Raw genomic sequence first — 24,479 nt, forward strand, 5'->3', positions numbered from 1 at the left:
AAAACAAACATAATTTATGCAATACCATCATTCTGGTTGGCATGATAAAATTGATGGATGACTAACAGTACTAACTATGCTCTTTTGTACCAATAAAGCTAATTTAGTTGATTTTGGATTCCCACCAAAATTCCAAGAGATTTCTGTATAGCAAAAAATGAAGGAAGGAAGGAAAGGGGCAAAGGAGCAAAGAAGGAAAGCAGAAGGAAGGAGGGAAGTCTACCAAGACCCAGGGCCCGGACAAATACATTGCAGTACACGCGCTTGATGTACTGTTATGCAGCCACCAAAGGAGTTAGAGCTACAAGAGCAATAAAGAGGTCTAAGTACGTGAAGTGAAAACGTTAAAATAAGTGGAGAAAAAGCTAAACGTCAAATAGCTTCATGCCTGTCTATCTAGCTGTGACGGAGAGATGGGAATTACACGCGCGAACCCCCAGCTCACCCCGCCCCAGGGAAGTGGGACCAACGAGGGACAGGATGGGATTTCACCTTTCGCTTTATTAATTTTGGCCTTGCCTGAGAATTTTAAAAAATCATAGGTAATGTTTTAAAAATAAGCATTTTCAAGTTAACGGCCGAGGCTGCACGCGTTTCTTCCCTTTAAACGTGTCCCGCGCGCTCCCGGGCGCGAGATTCCAACCACGTGCCCCGCCGCGGGCGGCGGGAGACGAGACGCGGGATCCTAGAGCGGCCCGGAAGTGCTCCCGCCCCGAGCGCCCCGCGCGGCGGGCGGCCTCCTCGCTGCGGCGCATTGTGCCGGCTGGCGCGCTCCCGCCGACGCCGCGCCGAGAGCCTCCGCCTCCGGGCCTCGTCCCGCTCCCGAGAGTCGGCGCCGGGACCCCGGGGCGGGCGGGCGTGGCAGGGAGAGGGCCGTGGAAGGTAAGCCTCCGCCCGCGGCGGGCGCGTCGTCCCGGCTTGGGGACATGGCGCGGGCAGGGCCTGGGAGGAGCGCGAGGCTGGAGGGCCGTGCCCGGGGGTAGCGGCCGCAGGTCGGCCTGGGCCGGGAGCGCCTGGAGTGCGACGGCCTCGGGCGCGGGGAAGTTAAGCACAGGGTTCAGTCCCTCAGGTTTGGCTCTGAGAGCGGGTTACGGGGCTGTGAGCGGACTGGCTTTCGGGTGCGGGACCCTGGAGCCCTGGCGTGCGCGCACTCACGGGGAGCCTGTTGGCGGTGCGGGCGCCGGGGCTCCCCGTGCTGTCGCCAGCCCGCGTGCCCGGGCGCCCACTCCGCGCGAGGCCGCCACAGCGCCTGTCCCGCGGGAATTCAGCGGCAGGGCTGCACTTGCTGACACTGTGCAGACGTACAGGTCTCCTGGGTCGCAGGCACTGCCTGCGTTTCTGCCGATTCTAAGGACTGTCCTCCTAAAGAACTTGACCTTAGGCGGCCTACCTGAATTCCCCCGACAGCCGTTTCTTATCTCCTGAAGTAGCGGTTGTCATCAAACCTCAGAGGGTCACGTGAACATTAACTGTGGTCCGGTGTTGAAAGCAGGAGTCCCAGGAAAGTAAGTTCATTCATTAGTCAAGGACAAGCACAGTTTCTATCTCTTCTCTGTCTAATTTCACTTTTACGTAATGAGTCTGAGCTTTTTAACCATGCTGAGTGAACTGTGTGGCCCCTAATTTCTCCATGAGCGCTGTAAGGTATTTTTATTGCTATTTCTTCACATCGAGAGACTGAGATTGAAAGAAGGTAAGAAGTTGGCTGAAGATCACACAATTAGTAAATGTTAGAGCCAGAATAAAATCCAGTTCTGAGTGACTTGAAGGTGTATGCCTTTTGCACGTTACGACCTTCTATTTCCCATTCTTCCCACATCCTTTGGTCCCCAAGCGACTTGACTTTCAGTGAAGAGCCTGGGACCTGTGACAGTTGCTTATATAATCAGTGCCTATCGTTAGCTATTGCCATTTTTCTATGTAAACGGTGATTTTTACTGCTTAGGAGGGAATCTTCAAAGGTGTTTCTAAAACGTAGCTCCAGCTGGAGGGTGCTTTTTAAACTGTTCAAGGACAAGATGAATGCGGACTCAAAGGAGGTTTTACCCCTGGATGTGCAAGTTCCTGAGGTTTGGGAAGAACTTCTGACAGTGAAAATGGAGATGGAAAGTCGCCTCCAAGTGCAGGAATCCAGGTTGAAATGTAGTAATCCCCTGGCAAGGGAAATTTTCCGAAGGCGCTTTCGACAGCTGTGCTACCAGGAGACCCCTGGACCCAGGGAGGCTCTCACCCGACTCCAGGAGCTTTGCCACCAGTGGTTGAGACCACATGTGAGCACAAAGGAGCAGATCGTGGAGCTGCTGGTGCTGGAGCAGTTCCTGACCATCCTGCCCGAGGAGCTGCAGGCCTGGGTGCGGGAGCACTGTCCAGAGAGCGGGGAAGAGGCTGTGATTTTGCTGGAGGATCTGGAGAGAGAGCTCGATGAACCTCAACATGAGGTAGGAAGGGAGATTTGCCAGGAAAACGTATATATGTGTGACCCTTGAGTCCTTTGTCTTATACCCCCTTGACTAACTCTAATCCTGCTTTCTGCTTCTTTCTGGGAAGTGTTTCTTTAGACAGTTTCCTCTTCAAAAGTCAAATCTCATCTCTCTGTTTCCAGGTGGTAGCCCACACGCAGGGGCAAGAAGTCCTCCCTGAAGAGACAGTGCCTCTGGGAGCACAGACATCACTGAGCCTCCAGTCCCGGCCTGAGGAATCCCTCACCCGTGACACTGCTCGGCAGCCCCACCCTATTGGAGAGACAGGTGAGGGACAGGATTTTTCTGGTGCTGAACATATGAGCCCCCCTTGTCAAGCAAAAACAAATAAAAAGCCCGGACCTGGGGAGCCAGGGGGTCAGGAGTCCCTTTGCCAGGTGACAGCAATGCTCCGGGTTTCCAAGTGCACAGTGTGCTCACTGTGTCCCTTTGCCCCACACTCAGGCTCCCCCCGAGTCCCATCCTGGAGGCTCTCTGGTCTCCTGGCACGTGGCACCTCAGGGAGACTTCCAGGAAGCACTGTGGGCAGCGGCTTTAGAGAATCGGTGTAATAGGGTCAGATCATGACTTTGCCTCTGGAAGCTGCTTGTACGTGGGCAGGTCACTTAACCATTTGCTCTCAGTTCCCTCATCTCCAGAATGGGGTTGATCATAGCATTGCCTTAGTCTGCTCGGGTTCTCATGAAAGAACTAGCACATGCTGAGGGGCTTACACAACAGACTGTTCTGGAGGCTGGATGTCCAAGATCAAGGTGCCTGCAGGGTGGGTTGTTGGTGAGACCTGTTTTCCTGGCTTGCTCACGGCCACCTTCTTGCTTTGTTCTCACACGTGCCTTTCTCTGTGCACGTGCTTATTGGGGCGAGGGAGAGAAAGAGGGAGGGAGAAAGAGAAAGCTCTGGTGTCTCCTCGCCTTATAAGGACATCAGTCCTTTTGCATTAGGGCCCACCCTTAATTATCTGAATTCCTTTCCTAAAAGGCCCTGTTTCTAAATACAGTCAGGGCTTCAACATGTGACTGGGCGGAAGAGAGATGACACAATTCAGTCGAGCAGGTGTGCACCACAGAAGGCGGTTGTGAGCACTGAACGCGAGCAGCCGACGGAAAGCACTTGGCGGGCTGTCCCTCAGGGTCGCCTTTGCCAGTCTGGCCGACGTTCGCAGGGCAAAGCTGTGAGCGCACTCAGTAGGTGGCAGACTGGCTGGGGAAGTCCAGTGGAACCAGCCTTTGCCCCTCCTGTCAGGTGACGTCGTGTGGGTGCCGTCCTGGGCACGTGGGGCCGAGCCGGCTGCCTTCCTGTCCTGGCTCCCCCGCCACAGCTGGCCCAGCTTCCGTCCGATTTCTCACACCAGACTTCGTCGCCTCTCACTGCTGGTTAGCCGTCTAACAGTCGGCGTGCGGCTGTTGCCGCTCTCACACCAGCCCCATGCGGATCGAAGCCAGACTTCCCTTGCTGCCCTGCCTCCTGCCTGTGTTTATTCTGCCTGCCCTAGCAATCATACGGTTATCCTGGATTTCTGCCACTTGGAACACAGCTCTTGACTTAAATTAAAAAGATGTTTTTGAGTGACTTCTGTTGCTCTACAGACCTCCTTCCTCTGGCTTCTGTGACCTCATCAGATTATAAGTCCTTTGGTTTCTGGGCCCCTGGGTGTCTCAGTCCATTAAGCATCCAATTCTTGATTTCGGCTCAGGTCATGACCTCAGGGCTCCATACTCAGCGGGGAGTCTGCTGGAGATTTTCTGTCTCTCTCCCTCTGCCCCTCCCCACACTTGTGCACTCTCTCTATATAAAATAAATACGTCTTAAAAAAAGTCCTTTGGTTTCATTTTCCTCCTTCATGAACATCTTTGCAATCTGTTCGTTTCTTCCTCGTCTCCCTGTGAACTTGAACTTTTTATATTCCAGCCATCTTTTCCTTTCTTCTGCCTTCCAAACTGCATCTAGAACCCTACTGGGAACCCCTTCTTTCAGGAAGCACATCTGAGCCAGTCCTTCCTCCTGTCTGTCCATCGCTCCCTCCCTCCATCCAGTCATCCATTAAGCATTTCCTGTGGCCCCAGGAGAGTATCCTGAAAGCGTCTACAAATCAGAGTTCTCTTAGTGGGACTATCACTGCAGGTATGTGTCTTCAGGAAAAGCCAGTTTTGCAAAGCAACATAGTAAGTGTTTGAGGTTACAAGGACCAAATCCAAGTTCCAACTCTTCAATTTTTTTTTTTAAAGATTTTATTTATTTGACAGAGAGAGACACAGCGAGAGAGGGAACACAAGCAGGGGGAGTGGGAGAGGGAGAAGCAGGCTTCCCTCAGAGCAGGGAGCCCGATGCGGGGCTGGATCCCAGGCCCCCGGGACCATGGCCTGAGCCGAAGGTAGATGCTTAACTGACTGAGCCACCCGGGTGCTCCTTCAATTTTTCTTTTTTAACTAAGGAACATTTAAGGTTACTTTGTATCACTGAGTTTGAGTTTCTTTCAGAACTGCTGATGGTAAAAAAAAAAATTCCAAATAATATAGACGTTTATGTATTAAAACATGAAAGTTCTCCAAATTTTATTCCCTAGGAGTGACCATTCTTGTCAAATTGCTGTGTATTTTCCAGACTTTCTCTACATATGTACAGAGTCTGTCTAGCTATTTGTCTGTCTTTTATTTGCTATTCACTTCTTTCAAGAGGTGGGGTAATAACATCAGGGGGTTTTGTGGTGCATAGTTTGATAACATAGGTGACAGTGCTTCGTTAGTCACGGACGGCTGTATAAATGGTCATTATTAGAAGGTGAGAGATGTCTTTGTTTTTATGGTCTACCCAGTTCTCTTGTACATTGCAAATATAAGTGTGCTGTCCGGGCAGAAGGGCAATACCGATCCCCCTCGTGGCCTGTTTCTTCTCTGAAGACGCATTTCTGTTTTCCAAACCTGTTGTCATCCCCCAGCTAAAAGGAGCGGGAAAACGTGGTCTAACAAGAGAGGAGTCCGCAGAGGCTCCTGTTCAGGTGCGTGAGGGACAATAATCAGATGTGGGAGAAAGAGCTGGGTGTTCTGGTAAAAAGAGGAGGGCTGGAGGCTGATCTCTTTGGGCTCTCTGGTTGCAAGGGGGAAGTCTGTTGGTGTGCAGGCTCCTTGGGAGCTTCCCAGGTGTAATCTGAAACCAGCCCCCTCGTGTGGGGGCCAGGGAGAGACTGAAGACAGCGGGTAGGTGGTGGTTTTAATAAGCAAAGGAGGCTTCCCCGGGAGGCTCTTCCTGGGTAGCAGCAACGTGAGTAGATCTCCACACCCAGCTGCCAAATCATGGAAGTTTATACAGACGCCTTACCTGCTTCGGTTGTGTGTACTGTCCAGATGGTGTTGGCCCCCTGTCATTGTCACTGACCTTGGGGTGGCTCCTGGAATGGGGCAGGCAAGTGGAATTCACATTCCAGGGACAGAGGAGGGGGTGAGGCGCTTCCAGTGGTCAGGGTCCAGCTCACGGGTCACTTGGCAGTCATGTTTTCTTGACGGCTTCCCCGAACAGTCCTATCCGCAGAGCCTGAGACATCCTGAGGATACCACAGGGCTGCTCCCTAGTGTTTAGACAGTTTGGGTCTGTTTGTCTCCATTCTTTCCTTCAACTGCTCCAAGTCTGATGGGGTTGGTTGGACAACTCTCCAGTATGGGCCGGTTCTGTTGGGAGTGTTTGCCTCAGGTGCCTGTCCCTGGGCTGTCATTTGAGGCCATAGTAGTGGATTGGTTTCAATGCTTTCTTTTATTCATTCAACAAATATTTATTGAAAACTGCCTTGTGCCATCTGTGATTCAAGGAATAAAACAGAAAGATCCCGCTGTCATGGAGATTAGATTGTGGCAAGGGGGGGGCGGACAAAGAGGGAGGTGATGCAGGGTGTTAGAAGGTGGTAGGTTGTGGAATGGGACCGAACAGGAGCAGGGGAGGGAGATTGTGAGTGTGGTGGGTGGTGAGATGCTCGCAGTAGTAAGAAGAAGTAAGGAAGTAGGAGCTGAGGGAAAACTTGAAGGAATGAGGGAGGGAGACTTGCTGTCATCTGAGCAGAGCCCATAAAGGTCTGTGCGGGGAACACACCGGGGGTGGTGCTGATTTCACACTTGTCGAGTACTCCTGAGACCCCTGGTTGGCAGGATTGAACACTTGTCCCATAAAGGAATGAATGAGTGCATGGGGTGAATTCCCTTGGTCACTGTGAGGCTCCCCACCTCAAAAGGGGGAGGGACTTTTTTTTTTTTTTTAAGATTTATTGTTTTTTAGAGAGTGTGTGTGCGAATGGGGCTAGGGGCAGAGGGACAGAGAGACTCTCAAGCAGACTCCATGCTGAGTGCAGGGCCTGATGTGAGGCTCAATCCCAGGACCCTGAGATCGTGACCTAAGCCCCCAGGTGCCCCGTGGTGAGGGAGTTCTAAGGGAGACCTAAGAGCAGCCACCCTGATCTCGACCCGCCCCTCCCCGTGAAGAGGTAGAAGCAGTTCTTTCCAGGCTCAGACCACGTAAGGTTGGACTAGGCGCATTTTGCCTAAGAGGCCAGACTTCCTTGTTACCTGGAGGAAGGCGTTAGCATGCCGACGCTGCTGTTCCTAAGCTCCTTGCTGCTCTGTGATGTGGGGTCACATCAGGTTAGAAGCATCCTCTCCTTTTGCACACGCAGTGACCCTCCCGTAGACTCAGGGAACAAGTGACATGTGCCTGGTCTTTTCTGTTTCAGATGGAATGACCAAGGCTGAGGACAGAGAGCTGGTGCTGAGGAAAGACTGTCCTAAGATAGTGGAGTCCCATGGGGAGATATTTTATGGACAGACCTGGGGGGATCCCCCCCAGGACCCCCGACACGGAGAGCTCGGGGACCCTGAGGGTTGGGCAGTGGGGCACTGGGGCAGCCCCCGAGGGGAGGGACGGCACAAGTGCGACGCGTGTGAGAAGAGCTTTGCCCGGAGCTCAGGCCTTGTTTGCCATCAGAGAATCCACACCGGGGAGAGACCCTATGAGTGTAGTGAGTGTGGGAAGACCTTTAGTCGGAGCTCTGGCCTTTTCAATCACCGAGGGATCCACAACCTACAGAAACGGTACCGCTGTGCGGAGTGCGGGAAGGCCTTCAGTCAGAGTGCGGGTCTGATCCAGCATCAGAGAACCCACCGGGGAGACAGGCCCCATCTGTGTGGCCAGTGTGGGAAGAGCTACAGTCGGCGTTCGTTCCTCATCGAGCACCAGAGGAGCCACACGGGTGAGCGGCCACACCAGTGCCCCAAGTGTGGGAAGAGCTTCAACCGCCACTGCAACCTCATCCGCCATCAGAAGACCCACACGGCGGCCGCACTGGCCTAATCGTCGCTGGCTGCAGATTTCCTGGATCACTGGCCAAGTCGCCGGGGGAGGTTAAGGCTAGAAAACGTCTTTCTTCATGTCCCACTAGGTGCGTTTTGGAACAAGTACTGACCTGAGGCCTGGGCACATCTGAAGAGGAAGGTGCAGGTGTTTGAAGCTGCTGCTTTCCCTTTGGTTCCTTTAGCTGTTCCCGGGTTGGCCGTGCGCCCATCCCTCGTAGGTACTGGCTTTGGGACGGCTGCACAACTTTCCCCATCACATAATCAGTAGCGCTGCCATGGCCACACGCCTGAAGGTCTGTATCTGTTGAGTTCCTTAAGAGCACATAGAGGACTGCTGATGGTTTACAGTAGATGGGCCTGTGGTGTCCCTGTGACCAGTACCTACGGGGCCGACCCCCTTCCCACTCGCTTCTCCGGTGCCCGACCAGCGCTGTCTGCAGACTGCATCCATTTCTGAAGCACAGCTGGCGGGGAAATGGCGCCATCATTGTCCATCTTAAAGACAAGGAAGCCGTGAGGAGTCAGGGTTTGAAAACCTGGACTTTTGGGGCGCCTGGGTGGCTCAGTCATTAAGCATCTGCCTTCGGCTCGGGTCATGATCCCGGGGTCCTGGGATCGAGCCCCGCATCGGGCTCCCTGCTCCGCGGGAAGCCTGCTTCTCCCTCTTCCACTCCCCCTGCTTGTGTTCCCTCTCTCACTGTGCCTTTTTCTATCAAAAAACATAAAATAAAATAAAAAATAAAAACCTGGGCTTCTGTTTTGGGATAATTTAAGCTAATAGAAATGATAGAGCTTTCATATGCTCTTCATGTCCCACCCGTGTTTTTAGTTAAAGCCCCGGCTTTGGGCTTCACTCCCCAGGAGTTTATGGTGCTGTCCTGCTTCACTGGGGTCGTCAGGCTATGTCTGCGGAGCTCGGTCACCCAACAGTCCCTTTGTGCTCGTCCGTCACATCTGCAGCTTTGCAGGCCATCTGTGTCCCGAGTCCAAGGCCGCCCTGCGGAGTTGGGTCACCAGCCACATAAGGTGCTTATATTTTTATTCATTCATTCATTCATTCATTCATTCATTTATTTATATTTTTTAAAGATTTTATTTATTTACTTGACAGAGACACAGCGAGAGAGGGAAGACAAGTAGGGGGAGTGGGAGAGGGAGAAGCAGGCCTCCTGCGGAGCAGGGAGCCCGATGCGGGGCTCGATCCCAGCACCCTGGGATCACGACCTGAGCCGAAGGCAGACGCTTAATGACTGAGCCACCCAGGCGCCCCTTTATTTATTTATTTTTAAAAATTTTATTTATTTGACCTGAGCTGAAAGTAGCTGCTCAACAGACTGAGCCTCTTTTGATCCAGTCTCCCTCTCCTTTTTCCCATTTCTCTACTGAGTGGGTGGCCCAGGAAGTCTTATGAACAAAGGTCTTACGAACAGTTTCCCGTCACAGAGATAAATTACCGAATGCACAGCATTACCTACAAATTCCACACAACGCCATCTTGAGGCAGGGCATCCATTTCCCTCACTGTGGGGGAAAGTTCTACCTGCTGCGAGAAGCCCAAGATGAATTTCTGCATCCTAGCAGGCTTAAAGATAGGCCCTGAGACCATCTGATAGAAATGTTGGGCATGAAATCCAGGAATGGTCCGAGGATTGGCTGTTGCTGATTACATTAGGGCTCCCTGCCTTGAGTGAGTTGAGATTCAAAAGTTCAACTCTGAAAGTTGCCTGTCCTCATGCCTTGTTGTGTCTCCAAACCGTGTGGTACAGCGGGGCATTAAGGACCAGGAGCCAGGTCGCCGGGGATGGAGTTCCTGCCCAGTGAGGTCTGCAGGGTGGGGCCTTGGAGAAGTCACCTGGAGTGCATTTCCGAGAAGCAGAGCCTGGGCAGGGATTCAGGTCCGGGGCATTTACTGCAGAGGGGCAACTGCAGGGCAGCAGGGGAAGCAGGACATGGAGGAGAGGGCTGAGCAAGACGTGGTCTCAGAGTCTAGCTGTAGCCTAATTTGGGGGAAGGGTGTCTGGAACAAAACTCACCTTGGAGGCCAGGGGCTAGCCTTGTGTGTCCGCACTCACACTCATGAATCGAGGGCGGCCCGGAGAGCCGCGCAGCTGCCCTTGTCCAAGGCCAACTCTGCCGAGAAGCGGTGGCTTTGAGCCTTCAGCAGCTGGCGCTCGCGGTGGCCAGGGGAAGGGGGCACTGGCTGCGTGCGGGGCAGGGCACAGGACACGGGCAGCTTTCAGCGAGCTCAGCCTCTCAGGCCTGTTCCTGCGCTTGGCTGCCCGCTTCTCACGGTTTCTCTGAGGAGCAGCAGGTAGCAATGAGAGGAAGGGACACTGTGATCTCCAGAATACACATCAAGTGAAGAGAAGGGGACGTTATTACTAACCTTGAATATGATCTGTAACGAGGCAAAAGGAGGGCTGGGCAGCAGTGAGAGACCTCCTGAGTTCAAGTGTTTGGGGGACTTTTACCTCAGTTCTTTAAGAAAGTATCTTACAGACTGCTGTCACGTGGGCTTTAGAAATAAATTAATTTGGATCAGGGGAGCAGAGAGAAGAACGTAAGTTGATATTAAAAAGTGAAGACGTGTCCTGAGTGGAATTCCCTGTTTTCCCTGAACTGGGAGCATTTAGTTCATGCGTAACATAAATGTGCTCTGCAACAGTCTGTCCATTAAATTGGTGTGGGAGTTCTCCCCTCCCGGGGGCTTTCCCCTCCTGCTCATCGCCCCGGGCCTGGCAGGCTGGCACGGGGCTCGGGCTCCATCACGGCACAGGGCAGGCGGGCAGCTCACACAGCAGCCCTGTATCTCCCATAGTTCTGGAGACGGAGAGGCCTGCATCCAGGCACCAGCTCAGGCTCAGGTGACTGCACCGTCCTTTGTGCTCACGCGACCTCTCTTTTGTGTGCCTGGGGGAGGGAGGGAGGGAGACGGAGAGACAAACCAAGAGTCAGAGACAGACAGGGGCAGACAGACAGCAAGCCTCTTAAAAGGGCACTAATCCCACCGTCATGACCTGACCTGACCCTAATTACCTCCCAAAGGCCCCATCTCCAAATACCATCACATTGTGGGGTTAATTTTAACATATGCCTGTAAGGGGGGGACACACAAATAGTCCATCACATGACCCCACTGCTTCCAGTGGCTGCTCTCAACAGGTCTCCATCTGGTTTTTCAGCTCTGCCTGAGAACTAAACATACCTGCATCTTTATATAACCCTGTTACTGTGAATAAGGAGTTTACTTCTTCCTTTGCTCGTTTCTCTTAATTGTGATGCACTAGCCAATCTCTGCAGCACAGTGTGGAGCACAAGTCATACGAATAGTCACCCTCTTATTCCTAATTTTGAATGGATGTATCTGATGATTTGGCAAAAAATCACATTTTCTGTGTGTTTCTGATAATTATCCTCATAATATTAAGAATATTCCCTACTCATTTGCAAAAATTCTTTATCATGAATGATTTCTTTTAGAGAATATTAGTCTAGTACCTCTTTCCCATCCTTTACTTTCTCAAAAATTATTTCCTTTGGATATCCTATGTACAGAATTGGATTAATTACAGTCCTTGGTATGATTCATGACACACTGTCATCATTGGTCCTTGAATGCCATGATTTTGATTATTTGGTTGGTAACTTAGGTAGTTAATTTAGTACCTAGCACTCATTAATGTGTCATTAAACACAAACAAAACAAAAGATGTTGAAAAACACCTGTATGGCCAATCACTTGGCACCCCTCATCTTTGCCACCCGAATTTCCCAGTTAAAGGACATCATCTTGAATCCTGATTTTATAATTTTTTGCTTTCCTATTCCTAAGAACTATAATTTTTAATTGATTTTAATAACTATAAAATTTCCTATGTTCAGTCTTGTCTTTTAACTCATCAATTAATCCAGTCGTGTTTATTATGATTATCAGTTTATCGCTACCACCCAATTTTGTCTTTTCTACCATGATCTTTCTTTAATTTTTTTCTCAGTTCCTGTTTTATGTTGGTTAGTTTATGTTTTCTTCTCTTTCCCCCATTTACATGTTTGAAAATTACACATTTTTAGTCTTTCTTTTCACTGGTGACACATGAAATTTCAATATGCCCACCTGACTTGTGAGATTATGAAACTAATCTCTGTGTGTGCCCATCTGCATGATATTGCACAAAACTTGAATGCCTCCCAGGAGCCTGCTCCAACTGTTGATTAGGATTTTAGTTACACTTGACCTCAAGTTGAGCTTGTCATTATAATTATTGTTATTAGTGGGTTTTTATAATCAACGACTAATTAGATTTTCACGTATGTGTTTTAACACATTGGTTTTACTCACCTAGGCTTTCTCGAAGATTCGCTTTTGTTGTCACTGGAGCGCGCTTTTCGGTGGTTTGGCATTGGCAAGCTCTGTTAGGCTTTGTGTGAACATGTTTTCGTTCCACTCTCCCCCTTGAATATTGGTTTCCGTGTATTTGCAGTGAGAGAGCTCTCATGAACTCAGTCTGCTTAGAAGGCTGACTATTCTTTTCTTTCACCACTTTGAAGTGTTTCTTCCAACTTGAGATTTAGGTCATCCATCAATTCCTGCAATTCTCACTCAACGTCTCCCTCAAAGCTCTCTTGGCTCTCCTGTTACTTGTATGGATTGGGCTTTCTCGCACTCTCGGCCAGGTCTCTTACTCCCATCGTGTTTTGCTGATCTTCATCTCTCTGTGATATATGTCTTCAGATCAGTCTTACAATTTACTTATTCTCCATGAGCCATATTTAATATGTTGTTTATTTAACATAGATTTTCATCTCAATGCTTATATATTTCATTTCCTAATGTTTTATTTGATTCTTTTCCAAATCAGTCTGCTCTTCTCATTTTATATCATGTTCTTCCATTTATGCCTTCTAGGCGCCTAAAACATATTTAAATGTTCTAAATACAGCTTCCCGTTGCCTTCAGACCATTATATATCTGAAGCTCTTAGGGAGCCAACTCCGCTGCTCATTTCTACAGACTTTTTCCAGGGTAAATGCTTACTCCTGTGGTCCATTATTTTCTGCCATTGCACATTCTCAAGACGGATATTTTTTTATCTGTGGCAGTGCCCTTGTTGTAGGGCATGGAAGCGTCACTATGGGGTTGTTCTTTTTTTAAATATTTTATTTATTTATTTATTTATTTGAGAGAGAGAAAGAGAACGGGGGGGGGAGGAGGAAGGGGAGGGGCAGAGGGAGTGGGAGTGTGGGAGAAGAAGAACCCCCATGGAGCAGGGAGCCTGATGCGGGGCTCGATCCCAGGACCCCGAGATCATGACCTGAGCCCTGAGCTGAAGGCAGAGGCTTTACCAACTGAGCCACCCAGGTGCCCCTGTTTGTTGTGGTTTTAACATATATCCACAAATTCCCTTACCCTCCTGCCTTCCAAATTCAGAGTCTAATTCCATTCTTCTTGAGTGTGAGCTGAATTTATCCTCTGGTTCAGAGATTCCCTCGTCATCTGTGCCCAGTTTTCTAAAAAGCCCATCAAAGGCACTCTTCATTTTTGTTACAGTGCTTTTGATGTCTAGCGCTTCTTTTTTGGTTCTTTCCTAAGATTTCCATCTGTCTGCTGACATCGCCAACGCACCTGTTCTTGCACACTATCTGCTTTATCTGTTAGAGCCCTTAGCATATTTTTCGTAGTTATTTTAAATTCATGGTCTGATAATTTCAATATTCCTGCCATGGGTTGTTCTGATGCTTGTGCTTTCTTTTCAAATTGTGTTTTTTCCCTTTTGGTGTGTCTTGTCATTTTTTTCTTGAAAACCAGACAAGATGTACTAAGTAGAAGGAAGGGCTTTAAAATGGCCTTTAGCAATGTGGTAGCAAGGTGTGGAAAGCATTCTATTTTTATTTATGTATGTGTGTATGTATGTATATATGTATGTATGTATTTGTCTTAGAGCGTGCATGTATAAGCAGGGTAGGGGAGAGTTGGGGGTGGTGTGCAGAGAGAGAATCCCAAGCAGACTCTACACCCGGCACAGAGCCTGAGTTGGGGCTCGGTCCCACAACCTGAGATCATGACCTGAGCCAAATCGAGAGTTGGGCACTTAACCAACTGAGCCACCCAGGTGCCCCCAAAGGATTCTATTATTAAAAACAGGACAGGGGCGCCTGAGTGGCTCAGTCCGTTAAGCATCTGCCTTCGGCTCAGGTCATGGTCCCAGGGTCCTGGGATCGAGCCCTGTGTTGGTCCCCCTGCTCAGTGGGGAGTCTGCTTCTCCCTCTACCTGCTGCTCCTCCTTGCTTGTGCTTTCTCTCTCAAATAAATAAATAAAATATTAAAAAAAAAACAAACTATAAGACAGCAGGCCCCACATGCAATCACTTATGCTAAGCCTCACATCATCAAACTGAGATGTAACTTAAATACCGCTTCAGCTCTCCTGGAACTGGAATCATAAACCAGTCGATCAGGAATCAGCTGGTCAGCACTAGTTAGGGAACGTGCCTGGTAGGTGCCTCTTGCCCCTACAGGAAAGTGGCCTTGCAATGACCAACCTGATTTTTCTGCCCAGAGTATCTTCCTTGTTCCCAGACCCTTCTGCCTTTAAGTCTTTCAGTTTGTACAGCTTCTCTCCATCTGATAGATGGGGTGCTGCCCAATTCACAAATTGCTGAATGAAGCCAATGAGATCTTTAAAATTTACTCAGTTGAATTTTGCTGTCAGTGAGCCTCTGTGTCTGGACTGAACTTTGCAAGTGTTCCCCAGTGCCCCCTTGTCTTCGATGGAACGTGGTGGCTGAAACTGGTGATTCCTTTCTCCCACAAGAAAGGCTAGAGCTGGCTGAATTGGGGATTTCTCTTCCCCCAGGTCAGTGAGGATCTGATAGCACCCTAGCAGATTAGGCTCAGGATAGCCAGTCTCTCCTGGAAGGCAGGCCTTATTAAAAAGAACAGAATGCTCTGACATATCTAAATGGTCCCCTTTCCTCTCCTCCAGCTGGAAGCACAAGGGCATTTTTCTCTACTATTTCCTATGGAAATCTGGTCAAGCTCCTGGAGGTAAAACACACAGTATTGTGGGGGCCTCCCTGTGACCGGAGCTCCCTGGAGTGTTCATCTCTCAGGGTTGCCCGCACTGAGCCTCCAGCCATTCCTCCATTCGTATTCGGGCTTTCCTACCCTCGCCTGGTAGCAGGCAGTTACTACTCTGGAGTTTCTGCTTCCCACACCTTCCCTTCCTGGGTTCGTCTGACTGTCCAGTCACGGGCCTGCGGTTCGTCGCGTCCTCCCCTCTCCCTGCATCCAAAAGAGCTACTGGTTTCTCAGTGTGTTCAGGACAGACTGGCAACTCGCAAGCTCCTCACATGTAGAACCAGGAACCTGACGCTGTGTGTAAGCAGAGGTCAGCCACTCGCTTCTCACAGCTAGACTGGGGCGGAGGGGGGGGGGCTGTGTAACACCTGAGGCCAGATCACTGAAGAGCGGGGTGTCCAGCTGCCTCGCAGGCCGTTCCCGGGAGGGACGTGAGCCACCATATGCCATCACACTCAGTGAGCTGGGTGGATGGGCCCTGGGAGACCTGAGGCCTCCTGCCGGCCAGCCATGCTAATGAGCCCTGTTGGAAGGAAGTCCTCCAGCCCCAGTTGAGGATGACAGCAGCCTTGGTTGAGCCTTGACTGGAACCGCAAGGAAGACCCTGAGCTAGAATTACCCACTTATCCTGAGTTCCTGAATTACAGAAATTGTAAAAGATAATAAATGTGGTTTCAAGCCACAGAGTTTTGAAGTAATGAGTTATACAGAAATAGGTAGGGGCGCCTGGATAGCTCTGTCAGTTAAGTGTCTGCCTTCGGCTCAGGTCATGATCCCAGGACCGAGGGATCCGAGGACCGAGTCCCACATCGGGCTCCCTGCTCAGCAGGGAGTCTGCTTCTCCCTCTCTCTCTTCTGCTCCCCACCGCTCATGCTCTCTCTCTCAAATAAATAAGTAAAATCTTAAAAAAAAAAATGAAAGAGCTAGCTCAACACACTGCCTTACTGGTGGCCTATATCAAGTGTAGTATCGCTGAAGGTTTCTTTAGCACCATTTCACAACCGTGCCTGGTACCTGCATGTTCCCTCCTCATTTCTGGCACCTGGGAAATTTCCTGTTCTTTCTTTGAAGCTCAGCTATTTAAATTTTCTGTTGTTATACTTTATCATTTACTTGTGCCAGTTGGCCATGCTAACATGATTTTCTGTAAAATTATAAATTACTAAAATTAACTCCAGAAAAGATAGAAAATTTAAAGAGACTACATATTTCTTAGAATCAAGTTTGATTAAATATGATAACGTAGTTCAAGTAATGGCTTAAATAAAACTTCATTTATCTTTTGTATAAAAGAAATATAGAGACAGATAGTTTAGGACTGGTATGGCAGCTCCATTATGTCATACATACACACACACATTGTTTCCAGGGATATAGGCTTATACATTTCTGTTAAACCACTGTGGTATCTGCTGACATTTCTCATGATCAACTTAGGATCCAGTGAATCTGCTAGATCTCCAGCAATCACATCTGCAATATAAGAGTAAAGGAGTAAGGAAAGCAGAATGAAAAATAAAAGTCCAGCCCTAGCTGAGTCAACTCCCTGTAGGTCCTTCTCTGAAAGCCCCACAGAGCACTTCCACAGGTGCCCCATTGACTTGAACATAGTCTCGAGGCTACGATCAGCTGCTTGGGAGACTGTAAAAAGTTGTCCCATATTCCAGTGGTGCTGCATTCAGATAGAATCAGGATTATGGCTCTGAGGAGGAAAGGGAAAATGGATGTTGGGTGGACAGTGAGCAATCTCTGCCGCAGACTGAGAAGAAACAGAAAAATTATCAAAGTTCTAGCCCTAGGACAGTGCCAGGTTCAGTGAATTTCACAGTAAAATCTATAAAAACTCTAAGGAACATAAAGCTGTTTTTATTTAAACTTTCCTGGAGCATAGAGAAAAAAAGGAAATTATTCCAAATAGGGTTTTTTTTTCTAGTTTTGTTGAGAAATAATTGACATACATCACTGTATAAGTTTAAGCCAAGTTCTTTTATAAAGTAAATATTACATTGATATTAAGACCTGTCAAAACTAGCATAGAGAAAACTACCAATCAAATTTACTTATAAATATTCAAAACTCTTAAATAAATACTAGCCCAAAAGGTCCAGAGCACATTGAAAGAAGGATGGACTATGACTGATAAAAATTTAATACCCATTATTAAACTAGGAATAAATAATTACAAGTTAAATCTTAAAAATAACTTCCAAATTGGCAGCATGAGGAGCTCCAAGGACCCACTCAGAGTGAAACAGTCATAACTGGTGAACACTACCACTGACAGTCTCTGGAAATTGTCCTAAGAGCACACAGCAAATAAGGAAACATTTGTTCAAGAAAATCTACTAAATTTTGGTAAGAACACGATCTGTAGCACTTGTGCCGTGAACTGCTTCCTGTCCGATCCCCATCCACGGGCTCAGCGTGAGGGAAGCTCCAGTCTGGTGCTTCTGTCTAAGAACATGGGGCTCCCAGTTCCCCAGGCTCAAGCAAAGCCTACGGCACCCCCCTCCCCCAAGAGGGACAAGGTACCAGCATGTTTTTAATCCCTTCAAAGCTCTATTTTTTCAGAGACTAAACTCCAGGCAAATATGACCAGTAAGTCCAGAAGAGCTCTTTCCCCGACCCAGCCCCCATTCATGGGGCAGAGGGTCTATGAAGAGCTCTTTCCCCCACCCAGCCCCCGTTCATGGGCAGAGGGTCTACGAAGAGCTCTTTCCCCTACCCAGCCCCCGTTCACGGGCAGAGGGTCTATGAAGAGCTCTTTCCCCCACCCAGCCCCCGTTCATGGGCAGAGGGTCTACTTCAGGCATGGCAGGCTGAGAGAACTGGAGCCCCAAAAGCCCTCACAGAAGCTATAGGGCCGAGGTTCCATGCTGGGAAGACTAGAGGCTACACCCTAATCATAATGCAGAAGTGTCACTGAGAGAAGTGGGTCACTGTCCCTGTCCTCAGCTCTGGAGCAGTGACTCTTATTTTGCCCCGGTGAAGGGGCGGGTGTAAGAGCAGAGTGCTTTGAGGCTCTCCCCAATGGAACTGACTGTACTTGGAACAGATTATGGGAAAGGTCAAGCCTAAAGGTACTCTCTGAAACAGTGTAGATTTTGGTATTAGGCAATTTAAAGGAAGCTGATAACTCCATGAAAGCTAAGTAATAAATCTTAGGCTGGCTAGTTTACCAAGGAGAACCAGGAAAAAAGACAAGTAAGAAGAACCCTCTTGGAGTCAGAAAGAAACCTTATACATACTGGCCCTCAAAACTATCCCTACACAGGGGTTTAAATTTAATTGTATCATACTTGAATATTTTATGGCACAAGGTATTGTTGAAAACAATAGAGCAATCAGCCACCAGTTAATGATGCCGAACTGCTGGATGTGATACCAACAAAGACAGGTTCCTAAACAAAGAGGGCCTACAGAGATAGCCCTTCTAAACCACTATCATATCATATCCCATTGTGTATATATACCACAGTTTCTTTACCCACTTATCCATCAGTGAGCACTTAGCTTGTTTCCGTATCTTGGCTATTGTAAATAATGCTGCAGTGAACATGGAAGTGCATATATCTTTTTGAGTAGTGTTTTTTTGGTTTTTGTTTGTTGTTTGTTTTGTTGTTGGTGGTTGTCTTGATAAATACTCAGAAGTGGAATTCTGGATAATAGGGTAGTTCAATTTTTAATTTTTTGAGGAACCTCCATACTGTTTCCGTGGCTGCACCAAATTTACATTCCCACAAACTGTGCATGAGGATTCCCTTTTCTCTGCATTTTTGCCAACATTTGTTATTTCTTTGTCTTTTTTGATGATAGCCATTCTAACAGGTGTGAGGGGATGTCTCATTATGGTTTTGATTTGCATTTCCCTGATGATTAATGACGTAGGGCATCTTTTCCTGTGTCTGTTGGCCATCTGTATGTCTTCTTTGGAAAAATGTCTATTCGGATCTTTTGCCCATTTTTTAGTAGTTGGATTTTTGTTTTTTTGTTTGTTTTGTTTTGCTATTGAGTAGTATGAATTCTTTATGTATTTTGGATATTAGACATTTATCAGATAATGTGATTTGCAAATATCTTTTCCCATTCCATAGGTTGCCTTTTCATTTTGTTGGTGGTTTCCTTTTTTGTGCAGAAGATTTTTAGTTTGATGCAGACCCACTTGTTTACTTTTGCTTTTGTTGCTATTGCTTTTGTTTTTGGTGTCAGATTCAAAAAATCACTGTCAAGACCTACATCAAAGAGCTTACTGCCTGTGTTTTCTTTTAGGAGTTTTATGTTTTAGGTCTCCCATTCAAGTCTAATCCATTTTAATTTTTGTATATGGTATAACATAGTGGTTCAGATTCATTATTTTGCATGTGACTGTCCAATTTTCCCAACACCATTTATCTAAGAGACTGTCTGTCCTTTTCCCATTGTATATTCTTGGCTCCTTTGTCATAAATTAATTGATCATATATGGGTGGGCTTATTTCTGGGCTCTCTATTTTGTTTCATTGATCTATGTGTCTGTTGTTATGCCAATGCCATACTCTTAATTACTATAATTTTATAGGATAGTTTGAAATCAGGGAGCATGATGACTCCAGCTTTGTTCTTTTTCAAGATCGCTTTGGCTATTCAGGGTCTTTTATGGTTCCATACAAATTTTAAAATTGTTTGTTCTATTTCTTTGAAAAATGCCATTGGAACTAAAATTTTTTTTATTTAAATAAGGAGAATTCTTTCAGATGAAAAAAATTCCTGTCTTTGAAAGGAGAAACAACAGGTACTGATCCAGAGGGAAGAGCAAAGGGCAAGTGTGCCACCATGGCATGCTGAATCCATGATTCCATTTTCCATCCAAGGCAAAAGCTTCCCAAATCATTGGAATTTTAATAGGGATTTCATTGAATCTGTAGATTCCTTCAGGTAGTATGGACATTTTAACAATATTAATCCTTCCAATTCATGAACATTGAATATCTTTCCATTAATTTGTCTTCCATTTCTTTCATTAATGTCTTATAGTTTTCAATATATAGATCTTTTACCTCCTTAGTTAAATTTACTTCTGGGTATGTAAATCTTTTTGGTATAATTATAAATGGGATTATTTTCTTAATTTCTCTGATAGTTCATTATTAGTGTATAGAAACAACAAATTTTTGTGTATTGATTTTGTATCCTATAACTTTACTGAATTCATTTAGTGGTTCTAACTGTGTGTGTATGTCTAGCATTTTTTTTTCTTTTCTTTTTTAAGATTTTATTTATTTGTCAGAGAGAGAGCACAAGCACACAAGCAGGGGGAGTGGCAGGCAGAAGGAGAAACAGGCTCCCTGCCGAGCAAGGAGCCTGATGCAGAACTCAATCCCAGGACCCTGGGATCATGACCTGAGCTGAAGGCAGATGCTTAACTGACTAAGCCACCCAGGCGTCCTGCATTTTCTTTTTTTTGTTTTGGTTTGGTTTGGTTTGTTTTTGGCATCCTGCATTTTCTATATATAATACCATGTCATCTGCAAATAATGACAATTTCATTTCTTCCTTTCCAATTTGGATACCTTTTTATTTCTTTTTCTTGCCTAATAGCTCTGGCTAGGTCTTTCAATACTATGTTGAATAAAAGTGGTGAGTGGGCAGCCATATCTTGTTCCTGATCTTAGAGGGAAAGTTTTCAGCTTTTCACTTTTGATTATGATGTTAGCTGTGGGCTTGTCATATATGTCCTTCATTATGTTATATTCTCTCTATACCCACCTTGTTGAGAGTTTTTATCATAAATGATGTTAAATTTTGTCAAATGCTTTTTCTCCATCTATTGAGATGATCATACAATCTTTCTCCTTCATTTTGTTAATGTGGTGTATCATATTGACTGATTTGCAAACCATCCTTGCATCCCTAGAATAAATGCCACTTGATCATATGTGTGATTCTTTTAATGTATTATTGAATGTGGTTTGCTAATATTTCGAGGGTTTTTGCATCTATATTCAGTAGGGATATTGGCCTGTAATTTTCTTTTCTTGTGCCATCCTTGTCTGGTTTTGATATCAGGGTAATGCAGGCCTCATAAAAGGAGTGTGAAATTCCTTCCTCTTCTCTTTTTGTGTAAGAATTTAAGAAAATCATTATTCTTCTTTGAATATTTGGTAGAATTCACCAGTGAAGCTATCTGGTCTTGAACTTTTTTTTTTGTTAGGACCTTTTTGATTACTGATTCAATCTCATTAGTAACTGTTTTGTTCAGATTTTCTATTTCATCATGATTCGGTCTTGTTAGGTTGTATGTTTCTAGGAATTTACCCATTTCTTCTAGGTTGTTCAAGCTATTGGCCTGTAATGTTCATAGTAGTCTCTTATGACCCTTTGTATTTCTTTGGTATCGGTTGTAACATCTCTTTCCTTTCTGATTTTTATTCCAGTCCTCTTGTTTTTTATTTTGGTGAGTCTACCTAGAGGTTTGTTAATTTTATCTTTTCAAAGAACCAGCTTTTAGTTTCATTGATTTTTTTTCTACTGTCTTTTTAGTCTCCATTTCATTTATTTCTGCTGTAATCTTTATTATTTTCTTCCTTCTACTAACTTTGGGCTTCCTTTGTTCTTCTTTTTCTAGTTTCTTAATGTATAAAGTTAGATTGTTTGAGACTTATTTTTCGAGATAGGCATTTATCACTATGAACTTCTTAGAACTGCTTTTGCTGCATCCCATATAGTATGTTACATTTCCATTTTCATTTGTCTCAAGGTATTTTTTTGATATCTTTGACCTGTTAGTTGTTCAGTAGCATGTTGTTTAATCTCTACATATTTGTGAGTTTTTAAGTTTTCCTTGTGTAATTAATTTCATACCATTGTGGTTGGAAGATACTTACATGATTCAATCATTTTGAATTTATTAAGACTAGTTTTGTGACATGATGTGATGAGCACTGGGTGTTATACACAAGTAATGAATCATTGAACATTATATCAAAAACTAAAGATGTACTATACATTGTTGGCTAATTTAATTTAAAAAAAGAGTTGTTTTGTAGCATAACATATAATGTATCTTGGAAAATGTTCCATGTGCTCCTGAGAATGTGTATTCTGTTGCCTTAGGCTGGAATGTTCTGTAAATATCTGTTAAGTCTATCTGGTCTAACATATCCTGTAAGGCCAATGTTCCCTTATTTTCTGTCTGGATGATCTATCCATCAATGGAAGGCCCTACTGTTGTTGCACTGCTGTCTATTTCTCCCTTTATTACTTTTTAAAATATTTAACATACAGTGTAATATTGGTTTCTGGAGTTATTTCTCCCTTCGTGCCTGTTTAGTATTTGCTTTACATACTTAGGCACTCCTAAGTTGGGTGCATAAATATTTACAAATGTTAAGATTTTATTTATTTATTTGACAGAGAGATGGAGAGCACAAGTAGGCAGAGCGGCAGGCAGAGGGAGAAGGAGAAGCAGACTCCCTGCTGAGCAGGGAGCCCGATGCGGGGCTTGATCCCAGGACTCTGGGATCATGAACTGAGCTGAAGGCAGACGCTTAACTGACTGGAGCCACCCAGGTGCCCCCAAATGTTATATCCTCTTGTTGGATTGACCCCTTTATCATTATGTCATGTCCTTGTCTTTTATTAGTCTTTGTTTTAAAGTTTATTTTATCTGATATAAGTATAGCTACTCCAGCTTTCTTTTGGTTTCCATTTGCATGGAATATCTTTTTTCATCCCTTAACTTTCAGTCTTGTGTGTCCTCACATCTACAGTGACTGTCTTGTAGGCAGCATATAGGTGGGTCTTGTCTTTGTATCCATTCATCCATTCAGCCACCCTATGTCTTTTGATTGGAGAATTTAGTCCATTTACATTTAAGGTAATTGATAGGTAAGTGCTTATCGACATTTTGTTAATAGTTTTCTGTTTTTGTAGTTCCTCTCTTCTTTTCTTGCAGTCACAAAAATTGGGGCACCAGACTGGGTATGAGCTCCTTTTGGAGGTGACGCCAAATACTACAGTCCCATGAGACCAGGAACATAAGCTTCCCTGGCCTCCAGAGCCAGATGATCCAGAAGCATCCCCTAGGTGGCAGCCACTAAAATGGAAACACCAGAGGCATGTAAAAGCTTGTTTATGAGAGATACTGGTGCTCTAGAGCATGGTAAAGGGAGACTGCAAAGATGGCACCTGCCAGTTTCCTCTCTGGAATGTTCCAGCAGACTCCTGGGTATATATTCAGTTAGATGCTTGCTCCTCAGGCCAATGTTTTAATAGAAGCAGGTGAGCCTCCTTCACCTTTGATCTGAGTGCTATCAGCTGCCTCTGAGCCCTGTAAGAGCAGTTTCTCAGATCACATCAGTCTTTTGGGTCTTGGGACGCAGGCCCCTGTTGGTCTTCAGGTGTATGTTTTGAGGAGTTGTCTCTCAAGTGTATGTCTTAAAAGTTGGTATACCTGACGTGGGTTTGAACACATTGCTCCTCAGGGAGAAGCTCCAGGTTTTGAGTTCCTTCCCACTTGTGGGTCACTGTGCCAGGGGTGGGCTTTATTGTGAAATTGTGTTCCAACTCTTTTACATGCCTCGATGTGGTTTTCTTCTTGTTTGCCAGGTGTGTAGTTGTCACTCAGCCAACCTTTGTTTTTTAAGAGGAAATTGTTCCATTCTAGCTGGACTCAATGTGTCTCTGGGTGGAAGCAAGTTCAAGGTCTCCTATGGTGCCACTTTGAACCAGAACTTCCCAGCACTTGTTTGTATAAGTGGTCCTCACAACCCTGTGGGTAATCTGTCCCTTTTTTTTTTTTCCTTCTGAAGGAGAAAACAGTGTTTCATAGGGTTATATACTTCACCAAAATTAAGAACACATCTAGGAGGGCTATTCATCAAAAGCTCCTTTCCTAATAACTCTTCATTCTACCCAAATGGAAAAAATGTTATAACCAGCTACTTACTCATGCAAAGGGAGAAAAAATAAAATGGAGCTTTTCTGCATTGCAGCAGTTGGAAAAATGAAGTAGATGGCTGACTAATCAACACTAAAATTCATAAAAACAATTTTTAAAACAGCACAAAAGTGGCATTTTATTCTACTTTAAATACTGGCCATATCTTAACTAAGCAGCTTATTGTCCTGGATTTAATTTCATCTGGAAATAATTTTTTGACCACACTATTAAATAGGCTAGGGTTGAAGCCATTTTATAATTTACTTCATAAACATACATTTGCTTTATACAAAAGCAAGGTGTCCAAGACTACAAGCAAAGTAATTTTTTAAGTTGAAATTACACAATACTGCCAGATGGATAATACTTTGATCGTGTCAGTGGCTCCCTGGTACTTACTGAATACAATTTAAACTCCTTGCTCTGGCACTGAAGACCCCTACAATGTACCTATTTCAAACTTGCCTTAGTTCCTAAATCTGACAAACTCCTTTAGTAATCCCAGCTCTTTCACACATCACCCTATCCACGTGCTAACAGCTCACTGCCAGAAATAACCTCTTCCTGAGATTCCTTGTCTTTCAGCTCACCATTCCCAAGGCATTTCTCATGGCACTGTCCAATTTATGTGCACGTCTTATCAACTTTAGTATACTGCAACCCTAAGCCC

General features: G+C 45.9%; 1 protein-coding gene across 1 annotated transcript in view; it reads left to right on the forward strand.

The window, feature by feature from the left end:
- Positions 1 to 760: 760 nt before the first annotated feature.
- Positions 761 to 24,479, forward strand: part of LOC113928037 — a 53,029-nt gene continuing 29,310 nt past the window's right edge. The window contains exons 1-5 of the mRNA XM_027604123.2: positions 761 to 882; positions 1,408 to 1,505; positions 1,946 to 2,438; positions 2,603 to 2,747; positions 7,192 to 7,802. Coding sequence (XP_027459924.2) covers positions 2,019 to 2,438; positions 2,603 to 2,747; positions 7,192 to 7,802 — 1,176 coding nt within the window. The 5' untranslated portion in view covers positions 761 to 882; positions 1,408 to 1,505; positions 1,946 to 2,018. The remainder of the gene's footprint in view (positions 883 to 1,407; positions 1,506 to 1,945; positions 2,439 to 2,602; positions 2,748 to 7,191; positions 7,803 to 24,479) is intronic.

The sequence above is a fragment of the Zalophus californianus genome, chromosome 7 (assembly GCF_009762305.2).
Source record: "Zalophus californianus isolate mZalCal1 chromosome 7, mZalCal1.pri.v2, whole genome shotgun sequence".
Taxonomy (NCBI): domain Eukaryota; kingdom Metazoa; phylum Chordata; class Mammalia; order Carnivora; family Otariidae; genus Zalophus; species Zalophus californianus.